This window comes from Fusarium pseudograminearum, chromosome 2, assembly GCF_000303195.2.
Source record: "Fusarium pseudograminearum CS3096 chromosome 2, whole genome shotgun sequence".
Classification (NCBI taxonomy): Eukaryota; Fungi; Ascomycota; class Sordariomycetes; order Hypocreales; family Nectriaceae; genus Fusarium; species Fusarium pseudograminearum.
In genome coordinates, this window is record NC_031952.1 from 4,968,223 (window position 1) to 4,987,370 (window position 19,148).

The 19,148-nt window shown below is 48.0% G+C and overlaps 7 protein-coding genes across 7 annotated transcripts, besides 1 other annotated feature; 3 read left to right on the forward strand and 4 right to left on the reverse strand.

The window, feature by feature from the left end:
* Positions 1 to 663: 663 nt before the first annotated feature.
* On the reverse strand, positions 664 to 1,410 carry FPSE_04699 (uncharacterized protein; the record flags this gene model as incomplete). Its single annotated transcript, XM_009257817.1, has 1 exon — positions 664 to 1,410. The coding sequence occupies one exon, from the start codon at positions 1,408 to 1,410 to the stop codon at positions 664 to 666; it is 747 nt and encodes a 248-aa protein (XP_009256092.1).
* Positions 1,411 to 2,443: 1,033 nt separating this feature from the next.
* On the reverse strand, positions 2,444 to 4,258 carry FPSE_04700 (uncharacterized protein; the record flags this gene model as incomplete). The annotated part of the gene is made up of 5 exons (XM_009257818.1): positions 2,444 to 3,024; positions 3,079 to 3,385; positions 3,437 to 3,685; positions 3,744 to 4,001; positions 4,064 to 4,258. The coding sequence occupies 5 exons, from the start codon at positions 4,256 to 4,258 to the stop codon at positions 2,444 to 2,446; spliced, it is 1,590 nt and encodes a 529-aa protein (XP_009256093.1).
* Positions 4,259 to 6,210: 1,952 nt separating this feature from the next.
* On the forward strand, positions 6,211 to 7,470 carry FPSE_04701 (uncharacterized protein; the record flags this gene model as incomplete). The annotated part of the gene is made up of 1 exon (XM_009257819.1): positions 6,211 to 7,470. One exon carries the CDS (start codon positions 6,211 to 6,213, stop codon positions 7,468 to 7,470), a length of 1,260 nt encoding a protein of 419 aa, XP_009256094.1.
* Positions 7,471 to 7,973: 503 nt separating this feature from the next.
* Positions 7,974 to 8,714, reverse strand: FPSE_04702 (uncharacterized protein; the record flags this gene model as incomplete). The annotated part of the gene is made up of 1 exon (XM_009257820.1): positions 7,974 to 8,714. One exon carries the CDS (start codon positions 8,712 to 8,714, stop codon positions 7,974 to 7,976), a length of 741 nt encoding a protein of 246 aa, XP_009256095.1.
* Positions 8,025 to 8,104: a microsatellite.
* A 1,440-nt stretch (positions 8,715 to 10,154) lies between the features above and the next one.
* On the reverse strand, positions 10,155 to 11,168 carry FPSE_04703 (uncharacterized protein; the record flags this gene model as incomplete). Its single annotated transcript, XM_009257821.1, has 1 exon — positions 10,155 to 11,168. One exon carries the CDS (start codon positions 11,166 to 11,168, stop codon positions 10,155 to 10,157), a length of 1,014 nt encoding a protein of 337 aa, XP_009256096.1.
* Positions 11,169 to 12,995: 1,827 nt separating this feature from the next.
* Positions 12,996 to 14,744, forward strand: FPSE_04704 (uncharacterized protein; the record flags this gene model as incomplete). The annotated part of the gene is made up of 3 exons (XM_009257822.1): positions 12,996 to 13,263; positions 13,329 to 14,309; positions 14,356 to 14,744. 3 exons carry the CDS (start codon positions 12,996 to 12,998, stop codon positions 14,742 to 14,744), a joined length of 1,638 nt encoding a protein of 545 aa, XP_009256097.1.
* A 2,025-nt stretch (positions 14,745 to 16,769) lies between these two features.
* FPSE_04705 (uncharacterized protein) lies at positions 16,770 to 19,037 on the forward strand (the record flags this gene model as incomplete). Its single annotated transcript, XM_009257823.1, has 1 exon — positions 16,770 to 19,037. The coding sequence occupies one exon, from the start codon at positions 16,770 to 16,772 to the stop codon at positions 19,035 to 19,037; it is 2,268 nt and encodes a 755-aa protein (XP_009256098.1).
* Between the last annotated feature and the right edge of the window lie 111 nt (positions 19,038 to 19,148).

A 19,148-nucleotide genomic window follows, 5' to 3' on the forward strand; every position in this document is an offset into this window, starting at 1 on the left:
CATCCTTCGTGGTGATAAGCGGTTAGATTGTCGCAGATTGCAGGGCTTATCGCTGGTTAGCGTCGTTATGCGTGCCATAGCCTCAGCCCACAAAGAGGCATCCGTGTGCAACTGTCCATTGGGATTGGCCTTGGGCAAGACAGCATTTGAGGGGCCGTTTGAAGGATCAAATGCTAGCGGCTCGAGAAATTAGAATAAACTTGATATGCGGCATACACCACTTGAAGATCTACAATGCGCCTCCATGGCAGCTGGAGACTCGCTACGATAACTACAAACTCCATCTCAGAAACCGACATCGATTTGACTAAGAACCGTAGTTAATACATCCTCAGGCACAGATCAAGTTAACACTGACGAAAAAAGGTTAAATTGATTAGATCATTCTAGTCTAGGAAACATGTGAACAGAACGACAGCTATCAAAAAGCGTATTTCGTCTTCCAACCATGGCCATTCTCTTCATGAAGCTTTGAGATCCATCACAGCACCGCTTCTGCCGTCTTATTACATGTCTTGAGTAAACCCCAATCCATCAGTCTTGCAGTCGGGTGTCTCAACAGCCAAGACAGCGCACCTCGATCTATTCGAAAGGTGATATCGCCGGTGCGGTTCAACCAACCCGTGGCAACAGCGTCAAGGTGCGCAGTGTCCATGACAGTCCTTAGAGTTCGACCTCGTACTTTCCGTACTCAGTATCCCTCAAATCGGCCATGTATCGCAATTCCGGTTCACTGCCATACAAAACACTTATGAAGATCCTGTCGCAATCGAAATGTGGCTCTGAATGAATTGGGCTGTTGTCTCTTCCCCAACTGAATCGAACGACTTGGCCATGTCCAACCTGTACTTTGGGAGAATCTTTGAATTCGTTTTCGAGGCACTTTCGCAATTTCAAATCCGCGTCTTCCATCTCTTCTGGCGTGGGCTGAGGGGCATCCTCATCCTCCCACCACCACTTAAATTTCGACACCGCTTGCTTTTCAAAAGCGAATGATTGCTCATCTGGCACCAGCATGAGTGTAGCAGGCCCAAGTATAACGAGCGCGTACTTGCTTCTCACAACGTCTTCTCGTCCTTCGTCGTATGTATACATGCGACCATCACGGTGCCATCTTGGGATGAGGAATTCGTCGGTGGGCTTTTGTGAGCGGACTGTAAACCAGCAACATTTTTTCTCTTCTGCGTTGCCAACGCAGTCGCTTTGCGTGATCTCTAGGAATGCCTTGAGCGTGTGTGCGATTTCGTCCTCCACCCCATCAGTAACACGAGCGATGTACCTGGACGCCTCGATAGGAAGTTCGTCATTAACTGGGCCGAAGTAATTGAGATCCGAGTTTTCGCTTGTAGACGTGATGCGTGGAATGTCCACGGGCAGCGTCAAAACCGCGTGAGGTGATGGATCGGACATCTTGGGATGATGGATGTTTGTGGAAAAACTACCGTGAAGATGCAGAAGTTCAGGTTGAAGGAGGGTATAAGTACAAGATGAACAGCTGATAAGCTACGGTGTGAGTCATTGTGTATGTGTTCCATTGTTAACTTTATCAGCTGCTGTGCACAGCCACTGGCTTCTCTGCGCAACCTTGGTGTGTATCTCGGGGGGATTATATCTACAAGGCTTAGCTCAGGCAGCCACAATGACATGTTCCATGGAGTGTTAACATGCACAGGACAAATGAATATTATTGTTTCTCAGATAGAGTGTATGTGCTTGGAAAACGTCGAATTATATTGCATTAACAGATGCACAAAAAAGAAATAGACGTCTTCCTCTTCTGAGTCACGCCGCCTATGTGCGATGTTACCTATCACCAGCGTCGGTGAGAGTGGGAGGCGGTAACTCAGCCTGCTCACCGGTCTGACATACATTCATTCATTCCCTGGTTAACCTTTTTTCTGTTAGGTCTTGCTTGAACTTTGGCAAAAGCAAAAAAGAATTGCGGTTTATGTGGATCGAACACATGACCTTCAGATATCGATAGATGATTGAAGTTTGGCTTCAGTCTGACGCTCTCCCAACTGAGCTAAACCCGCGACTTGCGATTGTGCCTTTTCTGCTCGGAGAGCTCTTTATGTTTGCTAACTGACGCGCACAAGCGCCGCGTTACTCAAGCTCATCAGCCTTCCAAACGTCGACGACCATAGACGATATGAGAACCGACAAGTGTATTCCTCGTGCGGCGATGGCGGTTGGTAATCACACTTTCAGGCAATGACCCTTCCATGTCTAGTACCCAAGATCGATCAGACATGTATATATCTACAGCCAAATCACGCCGACAAAATTTACAAAACCGTTATCAGAGAAATGGGATCAATCGCTAATAACATTGTCGCTAACTACATAGTACAAAAACCCGGAATACCCTTCCTTTGGGGTGAGTAAAGAGTTTAAATGATATGCTACATAATAACGTAAAGTCTCAACCGTATCGCCGAGCTTACTCGTTGTCTCGGACATCGATAACGGTCGACTTGAACTTGCGCGCAGGAACCTTGCGCTTGAACAAGATATCCGTCTCACGGTACGATCGATCCTTCAGCTCAGGAAGGAAGAAGTACGCCGACACAAAGCAGACAACTGCAGTGCCTCCCCAGACATATCCACACTTGCCAGCAAGGTTCCATCCTGTGGGGTTGAGCAATTGAGAGGCCAGGTAAATCATGGGGATCTCGGCAATGTAATAAGCGGCACGACCGACACCAGTGCTCAGAGCGCGGAGACGGACGGAAGATGTCTCGGCGATGATGGTGTAAGAGATGGGTCCAAGACTTCCAGCGTAAACGAAGGAGATCAATATGCCGAGGACAGCTTGTGCGTAGTTGGTGGCGCTGTTCTGGTGGATGGAGGCGACAACACCGAGGAGGAAGAGGAAGGTAACGTTGGTGACTGTACCCCAGAGGTAGATTGTACGGCGGCCGAAGAATCCTGCAACGGGAAGTGAAATGATGTTGGCGACGAATTGAAGGCATGAGTTGATCAAATTAAGTTGAAAGGCACGCTCAGTTGACACACCAGCCTCTGAGTAATGGGTTAGCTTCACCAATCATATCCATAAAATGCGACAAAACTTACGTTCAAAGAAGAATGTGGCTTGGTTGGCAATCAAGTTACCAGCAAAATTCTGAGAAGCATAGATCAAACAAGTAATGATTGTTCGTCTCAAGTCGGTACCCTTGACAAGATCGAGAAGGGAAGGGCTTCCACCGAGCTTCTCCTCAATCTCAACAGTTCTCTCTATCATGGCAAGCTTCTGGTGAGAGTCCTCCTTGTCTTTGCTGCCGAGACGCTCAATGGATCGCAGAGCTTCGTCTTTGCGGCCCTTTCGGATGAGCCACCAGGGTGACTCGGGTGCGAGGAAGACGAGGATCAAGAGAGGGGTCTGGTGAAAATGTTAGTCACAATCACTGTGCATTTGACGGTTTTAACTTACAGGAAACAGCCACTGCAAAGCCAGGGGCACGCGCCAGGCCCATTGGTCATCGCGCTTGTTGTAGGCGTATGTGGCACCTGCGACAATGATGGATCCAATAGACCAACTCATCTGCAGTGTAGCAGTACAAGCACCTCGAAGAGCAAGAGGCACGATCTCACTGGCGTATGCAGGAGAGTTGGCAATGAAGAAGCCCCATGGCACACCTTCCAAAGCTTGTCCGACAACGAGTAGTTCTAGCGAATCGGCCTGTGGGTGGAAGTGGTTAGACACCATGATAGTAATTAGGGACAGTTCTGCGACTTACAAAGAACGAGATAAAGATGGTGGCATTCATAAGCATCAATGCAAACATGGTTGTCCATCGGTAACCGAAGCGGTTGGTGATAGGTCCGGCGACAAAAACACCGACAAAGGCACCACACTGACCAGCTTGAAAGAGTGCACTCTGCCATCTTGTTGGGATAGTCCAGCCATGTCCTTCAACGTGAACGCCGTAGTGTTTCTGGAATGCGGGAAGGGCGACAAAGTTTCCGTTCAAGAACATATCGAACGATTCCATAACCTAACAAACAACACTTATTAGCAACTTTGGACGCTGGCGTTAATTTCGGGACTGCAACTTACGATAGTAAAGCACATGACGAATGCCCAGAAGCATGCCCATGGGTGGCTCTTTGCGGCTGCCCAAGTGCTCTGCTCGTGCTCACGCTGTTCAGCATCGAAAGCATCATTCATGAGATCCGGGTTGGCCAGAACCTCGGCATGGTCAACATTGGCCTGGCCGAGCTCTTCTTTTGACTTGAGAACCGGAGAAGACATCTTGGAGGAAGGAGGACTTGTCAGTGTTAAACCAAGATGATGGTAAGTAAGTCAAGCATTTCCTGGGGAACGTTAAGGTTATTTATTATAAATGGTCCTCTCCGCATTCTGGCCCAGAATCTCTAACGTCGAGGCGAATCTCCATCTAGTGTCAAGGTATAAGCCGTGGAGTCGTGGATCTCGCAATGTGCTAGACAACGCTCTGTAAGTCTTTCTCCAGCTGTGATAGGTGCGCAAATCGGCAGCACGGCAAAGACGGCACACGGGCAACTCCCATACCCAGCTTATTCTAAACCGGACTGATGCCCGCCCAGGCTAGTGCAGGTTCAGCGATACGGGGTTGACACGGGCTTGATCAACCAAGCAATGTGTTTGATTGGAAATTTGGGGATCAGATCGTCATGTTCACCAGCGGGTTGATGGAGAAATCTACGACGGGCCGAATAGAAGGAGGAGCCATGTCCTTTGACAGTTAGCCTCCGTGCGGAGTGAACCAGTCGGTGATGACAATGTTGGGGAAAGGGTATTGGAGAAACCCACTCTCCCCATGGGCATTGGGGTATCTCTCCATAAACCAAAGCAACGTAACATTCGGCGAGGGTCTCTTTGGTGTGGCCTGGGCCTTTTCTGATACAAATTCTAGACTGTTTCCTTGGAAAATATTAAAGCCTGACTCTGTTTGAAGCCTCAAGGACCCGAACCCCGTGGGGGAAACCGGAAAAGCTTGGAGAACCGTGCGGGGTGGGTTGAGGTAAATTATTTGTCTCCATCACGGTTGGGCCGCTTCGGGCTTCTCTCCAGATCAGCATGAGGATGAATGTATGTCACTTTTGGAGGTTGCTTACTAGACCGAACCTTGAAACTTGGTTCACAATAATTACGTAGATGCGGTAATAGGATAAAGGAACATGTGGGTTTTCTCGGCTCTTCAACTCCTTCTTCTGACTCTTGATCTCCTCCTTCACTCCCGTTGCCAAACCCATGACTTCCGATTTGAGCGCTTCCTTGGAAAACATTCCACTTTTCTTCGCTGTGTAAGGTTCATCCATGAATCTGTGATGATAGCAACGGCGGCCTGGATGGCATATTTAATGCATCAATCATCTTCTCGCAAGTTCTCGACCTCGGTCAACGAGGCCTGGTTGTTCAGTTGGGGATGAGATTGGAGAAGGTGGTCGAGATGAGGGGTTTCAGAGTCCATTGACAGTGCAGTTGTTGGAGGAGCTCGCGGACATGGATGAGGTTGTAAGCGCAACTTTGTTGTCAGAATGAATTGGCGCTGTGATTATGACCATTTTGACAAACTTCGATGATAATGGCTGTTGAGGTTTTTGGATCGATGATCCTTGGTGAGCGACAGACTTGACATATAAGTTATCTTTGATCTGCTACCACGGTTGTCTTGGTAATTATTCGGTATTTTGATCTGGCGGCTCTGGAACTGGGCTCCTGTAACCATTGAAACAACCAGTTCTCGGGCAGTTGTAAAGACCGAACGGACAGTCAAACATCCTCGATAAGCAAGTTACTCGCCAATAGTGTGTCGCATATGAACCTAGACCCGATAAAAGGATCCTTCCATTGATACTTCTATCTTATCTGCCCGTTTATCATGATCCCGGTGCCGAATATCCAGTTCAATGACGCAGTGATTCTGCCCGCCAAAGCCAACCATCTAACATGAACCACTACGCTATGCTCTAGCGACGATTTACAGTGGCAGTATCGCTAGCGCTGACAGTCATTTTACAATAATGGACTATTCACATTGTCCGGTATCCGTTTTCTCATTTTCAATGTCCGGAATAGGATCAAATATGATGTTTTCGTAACTATTAAAATAGGGGAAAAACCCAAAGGATATATTATCAATCTCAGCACATAACTACTAATTCTCTAACATACAACAATCATCCAACTAAACTTCCATCTCACCATCCACTAAAAACAAAATGTCAGGCCTAAAAGTCCTAGTTTCAGGCGCTTCTATAGCGGGCCCAGCGACAGCCTACTGGCTCGCTAAATCAGGCGCCCAAGTCACTGTAGTAGAGCGCTTCGCAGCCCTACGGACAGGCGGCCAAGCTGTCGACATTCGCACTGCTGGCGTTTCGGTCATGCGTCGAATGCCTGGACTCGAAGCGGCCATCAGATCAAAGTCCACTCAGGAAGAAGGCATCAGCTTTGTCAACCAAGATGGCAAGCCTTTTGGTGTCATCAGACCTTCAGGGAACCCGGACCAGCAATCCCTCGTCTCAGAGTACGAGGTATTGCGCGGTGATTTGTCAAAGATTCTCTTTGATGTCACCAACGATAACAAAAACATCGACTACATCTTCAACGAACAGATCGCATCCATCAGTCAAAGTGAGAAGACCGACGGTCCCGTTACTGTCACTTTTGCCAATGGCACAGCACCCTCAAAATATGACTTGGTAGTTGCTGGCGATGGGGCGACGTCTAGAACCCGGGTTTTAGGCTTTGGTGGTCATGTTCGAGACCCAATCGTTTCAACCAACTGCTGGGCAGCCTACTTCTCAACGTCGAAAGACCTTCTCAACGGTGGCAAAATTGGAAAAGGATACAGCGCTGTTGGAGGGCGAAACCTAAGTATCGGTTCAGATCCCGAAGGATTTAGTCGAGTTTTACTCATGTGCCTGAACCAAACCCCCGACGAGATGAAATCCTTTCGACATGCGCTTGAACAAGGGGAGACTGCAACCAAAAAGTACATAGCTCAGCACTACCAAGGTGTCGGATGGAAGACAGACGAAGCCATGCCAGAAATGATGGACTCGACAGATTTCTACGCAAGCGAGACCGTTCAAGTCAAGACGCCTACTTTACACCGCGGTCGTTTCGTTCTTGTGGGCGACGCAGGCTACGCATCTGGTCTCACAGGCTCTGGAACAAGTCTCGCTCTTGCAGGCGCTTACATCCTAGCGGGCGAGCTGCGAAAACACGGCAAGGATATTGAAGCAGGTCTCCAAAGCTATGAGCAGCAGATGAGACCTCTAATCAACAAAATGCAGCCGATCCCACCGCTGGTACCAACCATCATGGCGCCGCAGACGGCTTGGGGTATTTGGCTACGGAACAACATCTTTTGGCTTATTGCGCAATCAGGGCTTATTGGATTTGCCCAACGATTCATTGCAGCTGGGTTTGGGGATGCAAAGGAGTTTCCAGTTCCAGAGTATGAGTGGGAGAATTAATTAAGGGTTTAGAGATTGAACGATTATGACACGGTTTTTGCATTAGGGTCTGGAATTTTATGTACAACTACCAAATGACACTGTTCTTATAAGAACTCACATAGCACAATGCATTATTAGCAAGACAAGAAAAGGAGTGCTATGAGTTGTAGTCTCAACATGCAAAGCTGGGGGTACGAAGGACTGGGACGCCATATAAAGATCAACCAATTGTCGCTTACACCATATGTTGTTACATTTACCACAATGATTATCTTGGACTTGGGCACAGAAAGGATAAAAAACAAACATCATTTTTTTGCATTCTTCAAGTAATCTAAGACGTACTCTTGTTCTTTACTATACAGGACAATGAGATCTATGTTTTCCAAAAGAATGACTGAGAACAAAATAACAGTGCCATTGAAAAGAATGTCGAAAGTCCAATAAAGGCCCAGGCAGAGGTAATTAAAACGATAAGGAAGTCTTGCAGGTGTTGTATCCCAAAGTTGCACAGCTCACTTTTATGTCGAGTCGTCGCTGTCGTCGTCAAAAGAAGGGTCATCGGGAGAGATAGAAGCATCAGTGCTGGCAGTGGCAGCGACGGCGTCAGCAACGGTGGTTGAAGAAGTAGTAGCAGCAGCAGCAGCGGCAGAGGTTGAGCCTGTGCCGGTGGTAGTAGCTGACCCGGTTGGGATACTAGTGGGACCAGTAGTCGCGGTGGCAGTCTTGGCCGACGCAAAGCAAGAGGCCCTCTTGTCGTCACAGTCTGCCTTGTCGTTGGACTTGTTCCTAATGCAAATCCAGTGGTCATATCGGCACTTTCGACGACCCTGCTCCTGTCCCCACCATTGTTTGAGGCTTGTAGGTCGTGGGGGTCGGCTCATGGTGCCAGAAGCAGTCTTGCTTCCAGTTGCAGAAGGGGGTGGGGGTGGCTTGGAAGAGGTTGCAGAGCCGCCAGAGGAGGAAGCAGAGGCAGCGGATTTGATACATGCTGCGTAGTCGGAGGCGCAGGGCGACTGGTCGCTCGATTTGGAGATCAAGCAGGCGTTGTAGGTGCTGATGCACTTGTTCTGGGAAGAATCACGGAAGAACCATGTAGGCATGAAGGGCAGGTTATACATGGAACCCTTGGAGGGAACAGCGCTGCTTGAAGTAGCACTGCCTGCTGTGGTGCTGCTGGGAGCGGGCTTTCTGCCATTCTGGGGGTGAGCGGCAGCAGAAGCCGCAAGAGCCACGGTGACGAGCTGGATGGAGACCTTCATGTTGTTGATATGTCGGAGTGAGGTGTATAAGTCAGATTGTGTAGTAGATGGTCGATGATGAGGCACAGATTGTATGCTGAAGAACTTGTAAGTGTTGATGGGTGAGTGAGACAAAATACTGAACGGAACCAAGGGCGCTTATATAGATAGCATGGTCAACTTCCCAATTACTATCATCCAGAGTTTTGCCTCCAGGCCCAGACTTCGACAATGCTTGACGCAGCGCCGGGTTTCCCACGCTCGGATTCAGGGGATGATTTGTGGCTTATTGACACCTGCATTCCCGTCGGGAGCCAACGCCACTTGGTCTAGAGTCATTGACAGGCCAGTTCGGGTCTGTCAGGGCACCAATGTTGCAAAGATAGGGTTTCCCAGACGAATCGAGGCTTCGATCCGTTCCTGAATAAGTGGTGGATACACACAATTAAACTCTGGTGTAAATTCCACAACCGGATTTATTTTCCAGGGACAATCACAGCCTTTCTCTTTCCGGCTTCGTTTTGGCAATCATTGATGCACTGGACCCTAGATTTAATGGACCCCTCATTCCACAGCAGGACGCCAAATTCGGTCTCGATGACACTTTTTACAAGGTCATCGACGATATGCAGCGAGATCTTGTGGCTGAAGTGCAAAGGATTTGCGCTCAACTACATCACCAGTCCATCAAATCCCCGAATCGTTCAGCGTTCAGCTTTGCTGACTTCATATTTTGCCACTTTTTATGTCATGGTTGAACCGCTCTGTTCTTTCTGGGAATCTATGACAAAAACACCCAGCTCGAATCCCTCCTCTCGCGGATAGACAATTACACAAGGGACGCCACGAAAGGTCCAGGCTGTGCACTTTCCAAGCCAGAGCCGGTAATATCGGATATCCGAAATACCTTGGCTGTGCCTGGACCAGACTAGTCTTCGTGGCATTACCAATTCCGTCCTCGCGTTGTTGTTAACGCTGAAAGTGGTTTAGAACAAAAGACTCTTTCTGTCTTGCTGTACTGGGTAGTATGGAGAGAAATGTCCGATATCAGCATGGATTTGTCTGACATGCTTACGTACAGCAGCTCACTGGATATTCTTGGGTGCAGTCATATTGAAAGCCTACTTTCTCTGCCCAGCTACGTAATCATTAGGCCAGAGTCTGTACCACAATGTTTTGTTCGTGACCTCGAAAAGATCCGAAACTGTCCATCATCACTTGACAGACTTCCTAATCTGTACAAGGAGTCTTGATACTACGCAAGTCTAGCAGTTATACTAAGTGAACAGGTATGAATCTTGGATACGCCACACCACTACCGTGATTCCGTATGTTCAGGTCAGAGCGTTATCAAGTGCCACATGGCTCAACAGCCAAGATGACATTAGAAGTAACAATTTTTATTGACAAGCAAGTAAATATCCATCCCATAAATCAGTTAGGACATTACAAAATATCAAATCATTCCTGCTCTGGACGCATTCTCTTGGAGTGCATGAATTCGTAATCCGGCATGGCATCTCGTACCCATTTCTCAAGCTTTTTCGCCACTTCCTCTCCAAACTCCTTTGTCCACTTGACGACTTCCTTATCAATGTCAACCTCTCCCGCAATCTTGCTGCGATCGATCGCGGTACTGGCATTAATAGAACTAAGCATCCTCTGCTCGATGTTGGTCAATTTGTTCAACTCTTGCTCTGGAGCCTTCTCCCAGGATCGAACGACCTTGCTGTCGTCAAGGCCTGCCAGCTTGGCGTACTTTGACACCAGCTGAGGGCTCGTCATGATATCATCGGCATCGAGAACGATGGGCCAGACGCTGTCACTAGCGAAGTGCTGGGCGAAGAACTCGTACAGGGTGCGGTGCCATCGCATGGTGAGCTCTGCAGCACACGGCTCTTGCTTGGGGCGATGAATGCCGTGGAAATCCATCTCGACTAGGCATGTGCGGTACAGAGAGGAGATCACAAGGGCGGGATGGCGAATGAGGAACGTTGGGTTCCAAGTCTTGAGAAACTCATCTGGGAACACGGTGAGGTTGAGCGGCGACCGAGTCGGCTCTTGAATTCCCTCGACAGTTACGGGAGTTGCCTCAGTGATCGTACGAGCCTCCTTGGAGCCATAGAGAAAGTGGCTCTCGGCACGTGGATGGGTCAGCAAGATCGAGTGTTCTTTCACAAAGACCTTCTGGCCTTCTTTCTCAGCAGCATCAAGGTATTCAAGAAACCTCTGCGAGCATTGCTGAGTTGTGCCATTGACGGAAGCTTTCTCTTCTTCCGTCCAGGTGTCCATGGACTTTTTCTCGAGGAGGAAGTGCTGTTCGATTGCGGGCAAATAGAAGTATCCTCCATAGTGAGCAGGGCGGACACCTTGTTCGTCAAGGTTAAGCATCTTAACAAGAAGGTTGGAGGCAGTGCGAGGGCTGGTCAAGAGCCAGTAGCGGCTGCATTGACGAGCTTGAGCACCTTGAGCCATTATGAAAACACGACTTGCAAACTTTGTATTGTTTGTAAGGAAGAGTAGTATGAAGAGAGTCGTTGGTCAATAGTCTTTTTACTCAGACCCAGGAAATGCAGATATGATGATAGAATGAAGGCAATTGCTGATAGTTCAGACTCGGGCTTCGTCTTCTTATCAATAAAAGTGCAACAACACCACCGTGCGCTGCGCTACGCTACATCAGAAGTTTCTTGGCTCTGGAATAATGGAGCTCCGTGCTTCGGTTGTCGGTCAACTTTATTGTCCGGACTATCGCCTCGGCCCCTCGCCGTGCAGTGATGTATGCATGAAGACGGTGAGTTTCATGGTAATACGACTGATCACACTGTAACTCATGCATGTGTGCCTCTAACGGACATAAGAATTGTCCGGTCTACGATGTGACACTTGCTGTGTTGTGAGCATATCTGCAGCGGAATGTCGCACTCGCCTAAGCGTTTTCGTATATTGGCTGAGTTATCAGAATCACTCGGCTAACTGTCGATCGACGGTTATCTACACTGTCTATCCATCAAAGTTTGTTGAAAAAAAATCGGGTCAGAAGGTAAGAAACGTTGGCGTTGCGTGACATTGTTATGTTGTACAACCATGCAGGTACTAATCGTAGTTTATCTGTTTGTGTAGTGATCGGCAGATATAACCTACTGCCTTGCCAAATATGACTCCACTTGAAGAGTAGTATTTGAGTCAGGTGCGATAACTCGTGTCGCGAAAATAGCGACTGCCGATCAATATGTCCCATGCATATATCCACAAAGAGCCGCCCGACTACCGATTTCCCTGATCTCGGCTTTTCAAAAAGACCGATCTGCCGATGATTAATTGTCCATTATCATCTGCACCGGAAGTATCTCTATATACCATGCAACTGCATCGGAGCGGAAGTTGGTCCATCTGTGATGCCGCTTACAAAGTATGGCCAGGGAGACAACAAGCATAAATATTAACGTATGATGGATGAAGTGGCGGAACTGTTACGTACAATGAACAGGGCTACATTTGGTTCCAGATACACATCGACAGATTCCAGTTGCGCATGACAGACTTGAGAGTTGTCAAAGGCTATAGCTTTGTCACATTAAAGACTTCAGAGCTTCGGTATTCAAATGAGAATCCGAGAATCGTGACCAGTGGAGTATACGTATAGAGCAATGAATTAAATTAAGCACAAGATATACGTACCATAACTAGATATTGGCTAGATCTGCGTCTACTGAAACTTGTGTCGGGTCTGAGTTACCAAAACATGAAAAGCAAAACTCTCACTGGGAAAGAAGCATCAGCACAACCACTAGTTCATCTGTTTAAACTGCATACATGTGCCTCAGGCCAGTATATTAGACTATTTCTGTGTGTTCCAAGCTATACCTATTTCTAGACAGAGGTGTCGTAGAGCAGTAATACCGAGACAACCAATTAGACTGTTCCTACTGTCAGTTGGTCCAACAGGCCTATATAGGAATAACAAATACTCATACTCCCTAGAGACAATTGGCCTATGCTGTTAGGACGATGGGCTGAGTTGAAACAAGAACAGAATCGATTCCTTCCACTATAGTTGATGGGATTGGAACCGTGACCTTGCCGTAATAGTATCTAAGCGTGCTCTCTTGCATATACCTAAAAAGTTTACGGCGCAGTTGTGAATTGGCGGATTCGTTTCATCTTTAATCTCACGTCAGCCTTATGCCTTGGCCACGTGCTTTATCCTTGACGTATTCCATATATTTGAGCATTTTTCGCAGTGACGATTTATATTTTCTGTTTCTTTCACTTCATTCTACGTCCGTTATCACCAAGACAATGCATGACTATATCATAGTTGGGGGCGGTCTTTCGGGTTGCGTTCTCGCCAGCCGCATCCGAGAGTACGATGAGCACTCCACGATTCTTCTCATAGAGGCTGGAAAAGATACTCGTGGGCGCCCTGACGTTCAAAACATGCAGGTCTTGAATTTGGGTGGTGAATTAGACTGGCAGTACGAGTCAGAGCCTGTTGCTGGTCTTGCTGGTCGACGAGTTACCCTTAACGCTGGGAAGGGCTTGGGTGGCGGTTCAGCAATCAATTCAGGTAAGCACGAACATGTTAATCATGGAAACTCTGGCCATTCAAGGCCGAGTACTAATAATTGCTAGGTGGATGGACTCGCGGTGCTTCAGTTGACTACGACGAATGGGCGTCTCTTGTTGACGATGATCGATACAGTTACAATGGTCAACTGCCCTGGTTCAAGAAATCCGAGCGATGGTTCGACGATAATGACCCTGCCCAGCATGGCCAGGACGGACCAATGCGCATCACCTGTGCAAAGGCTTCAAACCGCAGGTTCCCTCTTGCTGAGCAGGCTGCTGCTGGCTGGGAAGATCTCGGCATTTCTACGCTTCCCAATGGCGATCAGAACGCTGGGGATAACATCGGTCGTGCCTATATCTGCGAGGCCAGAAGTGATGGCAAACGTGAATGGTCCGCGGAGCAATACTCTCTGGAGGGTGTCGATGTCCGTCTTGAAACATCCGTTCAAAGAATTATCGTGCAAAAGTCTGATGGAAAGCTCAAGGCGACGGGTGTCAAGTTGGCAGATGGTAGCGTCATTTCTGGTAAGAACGTGATACTGTCTGCCGGCGCACTCCGTTCACCTCAGCTCCTCCAACTCTCGGGCATAGGCTCAAGCTCCCACCTTCAAGAGGTTGGAATCGAGCCATTGGTCGACCTGCCAGAAGTTGGTGAAAACCTATCTGACCATATGATCTTCTTTCAACACTGGCGGCTACGCGATCCCTCTGCGGGATACACGTTGGGGTCAGACAATCCTCTCTTTCAACAACCACAATATGCCCAAGGAGTGCCGGTCGATTGGATTGTCAACACCAGTGTTGCAAGTGATGGACTCGCCAAAGCTATTGCGATCGATGAGGGTGTTCAGCCTGAAGCGTCCAAGCATTCTCTTCTCGCCAAGAAAAGAACGTTCCTGGAGAACATTTTGATGTATGCAAAGGTTCCTTTTCCTGGGGTTCCTATCGATGCAGAACACATCACGACCGCGGTGGTGACCTTCTTGCCAACTTCCAGAGGCTCTGTGACATTGAGGTCGGGAAATCCTGACGATCATCCGAAAGGTAAGAGAAATACCTTGCGTACCTTCAACTTGCTGACGCGTAACAGTCGACCCCAACTACTTGGCCACCGAGGTGGACAGGCACGTCTTTCGTGAAGGACTACGCCAGCTAACAAAGTTCATGCTCGGGTCTAGATTCAGCGTGAACATCGCTGGCGAATCGGTACCTGAAGGTCTTCCTGCTGAGCCTCTTGGTCTTGATGACGATAACGATAAGCTGGACCAAAGACTAGCAATGGCCAGTGGGACATCATGGCATCCAACCGGGACTTGCTCTATGGGAAAGGTGGTGGACACGGAGTTTCGTGTTAAAGGGATTGAAGGCCTTCGAGTTGTTGACGCGTCGGTCATTCCTGTACCGATCAGTGCACATATCCAAGCGCCTCTTTACGCGCTTTCGGAGCAGGCAGCGGCCATCATCACGGGCAACGCTTAGTTTGATGGGTAATGGTATGACGATATTGGATACTGTAAATAGATGATATGGACCGCGGTCAAGGACACTAAGACTGATTGAGGCGACGCGTTGGGGCTTCTTGACCGAATCTTCACAAATCGCACGATATATCCGTATAATCTGAACAGGTACGCGACGCGACTGGCCACACGCGACGCATGCTTCAACTACATGGAAGCATCAGATACTGCCCCTATGCAGAGTCATACGTCTTCTTCATAACCGAGCATCAAGCTCAATGTACAATGAAAACAGGTTTTAAATCAAAAATTCCACCTCCTACGACCCCGAAGGGTAATAGAGAGTAGAGCGATACCGCGATGTGCAATGCAGATGCTCCACGCTGAACTCCCATATTCTTGATCATGGGTAAAGTTCCAGGCAAGGTAAGTATGAAGAGAAAAGGAAAAGAGAAACAGAAGGACGAGGGAAACTCGAGACTTTATAGGAGATGCCAATCAGCCATCGTCATCATCATTGCTTATCGATATCGTATTCGAGACATGCGAAATGGGTCTCATTTCCCATGTGGATCAGCAATATTGCTGTGACTAATGGTGCTTGTGCTTTGTTCCACTGTTTATTGGTAGAGCATTCCTTTCTCCTGTGCCATTTGATGGGTCTGTCAACAAGTCCTGGGTCAGTCATAGGTGGTGTCAGTTGCGTATGAGGTTCGGCCTGTGGTACTCCTCAACATTCATCCACCACTCAACTCACGACAGTTACAGCGATATGTTTACCAACGAGTACTTGTATCCAAGCATCACAATTATCAGCTCATTGCAAAGAAAATAGTAATACTAGAGAATAAAAACAATTAATATACAGCTGTGAAACAAGCTCAAGGAGCATCACATTAAGCAACAAGTTGATAATTACTGGTGCTCTCCTACCCTGTATCTTCTAAATATTTCAACTCTCTGCAAGGGTCATTTGTGGCTGGACTGAGCGAACGAGGCATGGATGGAAACAAGGAGGCTGGGAGCAAGCAACCCGCGTATTCGGACAAAAGAGCATAGCTGTTTCAAGCTTAGTTGATTAGAGCCAGTTAAGACTAAGCGGTTCTCGACCATTGTACTTTCTTTCTTCTTTGTCAGTTATTCCCAACGCGTCACATTACGCGTGACAGTTGGTTGCTTCATTGTCTCGTTCACGGGGCACAGTATCCGTCTCTTCCTGTACTGGAATGGATCTCACTAGATAGGCTAGGTTGTAGCAATGTGTCACGTCACAGCAGTGAGCTTGCTACTAGCCTTTTGCAGGAGTCAGCCAACCACCCCTGTTCTTTCGGTATCTTGTCCCCTTGCAACATCTCTTCACAGATGAGATGTACTTACCTACCAAGCCAGTTGGCTTCTGACAACCATTATTGAACACCGGACCATGCAGAATGGACCAGCACAAATTAGGTACGACGCAGTATAATTTACCCCTGTAATAATAAGCACGGAGGGTTGAAAATATGGAATATCATTGCCCAAACTTCCCTGTAGGGCTGTGAGTTTTTCTCTTTTAGTGCTTACTGAAATCTTGTGACACTGCATCCTACAACTACCCCGGGCCTCAAGTTGCCGCTTGATTTATTTGTTCTCATAGTTTTCACAGTATATAGCAATACAATCATCGTCTGTGAGTTTTTACACTCACAAGTACCCAGCAAAACTGTAAGTTGTTTCTCTTGAATCAACTCGAGACGTTTGACGGCTTGGAAAACTCATCAGCCCTACCATCTTTCTATGCATGGATTAGTGGGCGGGTGGTGTGATATCGACACATGAAACCCCTGTCTGAAGGCTGTGCCGCAGAATCTCCAGATCCTTCTACTACGCAATGAAGCTATTTGGGATGCAGGCCGGCGCCTATCGAGTTTTGGCCCCCACGGTGTGATACTGGTTGCATATTGTGTGCGAATATGGCAGCTGAAAAGAATAAATACCTAATAGTTGAGCCCACTCCCCATTCCTTCACAGCGACATAATATACTATGCTATGAAATCTCCTACCATGACAGACAAATTTACTCCAAGCAGCCAGACTCGCTACGAGCCTGTTAATCCAGACGAAAATGTTCCACACCCCTCATCACAGCCGACATCGGCAGGACACGGCAAAGGAAACGTCACTTTGTTTTCTACCGAAAGTCTAGAGGGGCAGGGAACAAAAGTGAAGCCAGAAGGTTGGCGTTTGAAGACGATCCTCAAGAAATGGCGCATACAAATCCTCGACGTTTCGGCACGTAAGAAAAGAAACCGCCAGGTACCTATCGTCAAAGACCGTCTTACAGCTATACTGGCTGCTCTGGTACACCTGCCAGCCATTTCCGGTATTATTGTCTTGAGCTTCTACATCTTCAAGAATTACTACGTCGGCAAAGAGCTCGAAGGAATACCCAACTACGATGTTGAGAAAAAATTGGGGATTCAACTTGCAGCCAAGCTCATGGAAATGTTCATTGTACTGTCCCTCAATGCCATCGTGTTTTCCATGATCCGCCACGAATTCACGATTGGACAGTCTGTGCCATACGGTGCTTTGGTGGCTGGACAACAAATATCCGAGATTAGCTTTCTATGGTCCCAAGAGTTTTTCTCTATCCTTGGAGGAAAGTTCTCCCAGACATGGAAGAAGATTGGTTTTGTCCTCACTGTCTTTGTCTGTACCATCATGGCGCTAGGAGCCTCGTCTCTCAGTGCTGTTGCGATGATGCCTCAGGAAGGAGATTGGAGAGCCGGAGGAAGCTTCGTATACTTCAACGGTACTCGGGAGGAAATGTTCCCAGCGGTAGTCACAGAAGCTCACACAATCGGTTCTGCCTGCAACGTCACCGGTAATGAGTTGTGTCCCTCTTGGCAATGGGATGTGATCAACACCCAGCTGATTTCCAAAATCCGCCTATCAGGCGAGCTGAACAACGGGATTTTCATCAGACGACCCCCCAACGAAATCTTAGTCGCTGGGTATTCCTCGACACTGGTCAATCTGGTTGTTGATATCAGAGAGAAGTGGTTCAATCTGAACAGTCCCAACCACACAGTTGCCAGGATGCCGCATCTTGGACCGGCTGAGGCCTGTGTCACAACGTCGTTGCACTGGGAACAGGCTGCTGATGATTCTGCCAAGAGACATCAAACCCGTTTCAATAACTTTAAAAAGGTTGCGCATAAACTCAGTGCGCCTGTACCTATTACCAACACCAGGTGTGAGTTGACATCTGTCAAGGATGCCAAAGCAAAGACGTTGTTGTTTCCTGATTTCGTCACTTTCCCTCCTACGACTCTGGATGTCAAAAGAGACTTCATCAGCGACTGGTTGTCGGATACTCTCACTGACTTGAAGAGACCTGAAGTGTTTTGGTTCGACTCGGCGCCCGTCATTGCAAACACTTCCGTGGGAGTAATAGTTGCTGTGCCTTCTTCTAACAAGTCAAAAGAAGCAGCTGATGTATATGGTTGCATGGTTGATGCCAGATGGATAAACACAGATTTGAGTGGCGATGCAGTAGCGTTGACCAGCAAGGGATATCCTCCGTTCTCAGGTGCGATTGCCACTTCACTCGGAGGTTCATGGATTGGCAACCCAGGCTATGGTCAGCGCGTTCATCTGGCACCTAGCTTTGCCAAATATCTCAATCCTCTGGACACGGGGAGCAATCGGACGATTATCCATGAGATGCTCATCAACAGTGGTGTATGGTCGCCCAATGGCGAGGGATCAAAGTCTGCGGCGCATTTGGAGGCGATCATTGGAGCATTAGCAGCCAACGGCTTGGCACGTTCGACCCCAAACATCAGTGCCGTTACTACGTTGGCTGACCCCGATGGCGAATGGTGGAAGAGTTTCATGCCCCAGGACAACAAAGTGTTTGGTCCTGGTGGTAGCCCTTATGCTGTGTCAGACGAGGACAAGAAGCGTTTCTTTGGGACCGAAATGGAGACATGGGTGACTGGATTCGCATTCGCAGACAACAGTTTGACCATGAAAGGAGCCATGGCAGTTTTCTACGTCTATGCACTTTTGATTGTAGTGTACTCCATGTGGTCCATCTGGTCCGGGATAACCTCGTCATCGTGGGAGTCTGTGCCTGATCTTCTTGCTCTTGCACTTGCGGATCGAGAATCTGGACCCGGCTCTGGAAATATCAGCGGCGGAAGCTTGGACGTTATGAAGGAAAACTTTTGTATTTCTGCAGATGGAGGTACCTTGAGACTCCGGTCGAGCAACGGGTTGGTGGCACCTGAGAACCGGGTGAAACCTAATGAGGTCTATGACTGATTGAGTTGTCATGCATCAGAGGACAGACAAGAGAGGGGATATTGAATGATGTGTGGTAAGTGTAACCATATGGACTATGATTTATGATGGAAACCTTATCTTCAGGTAACC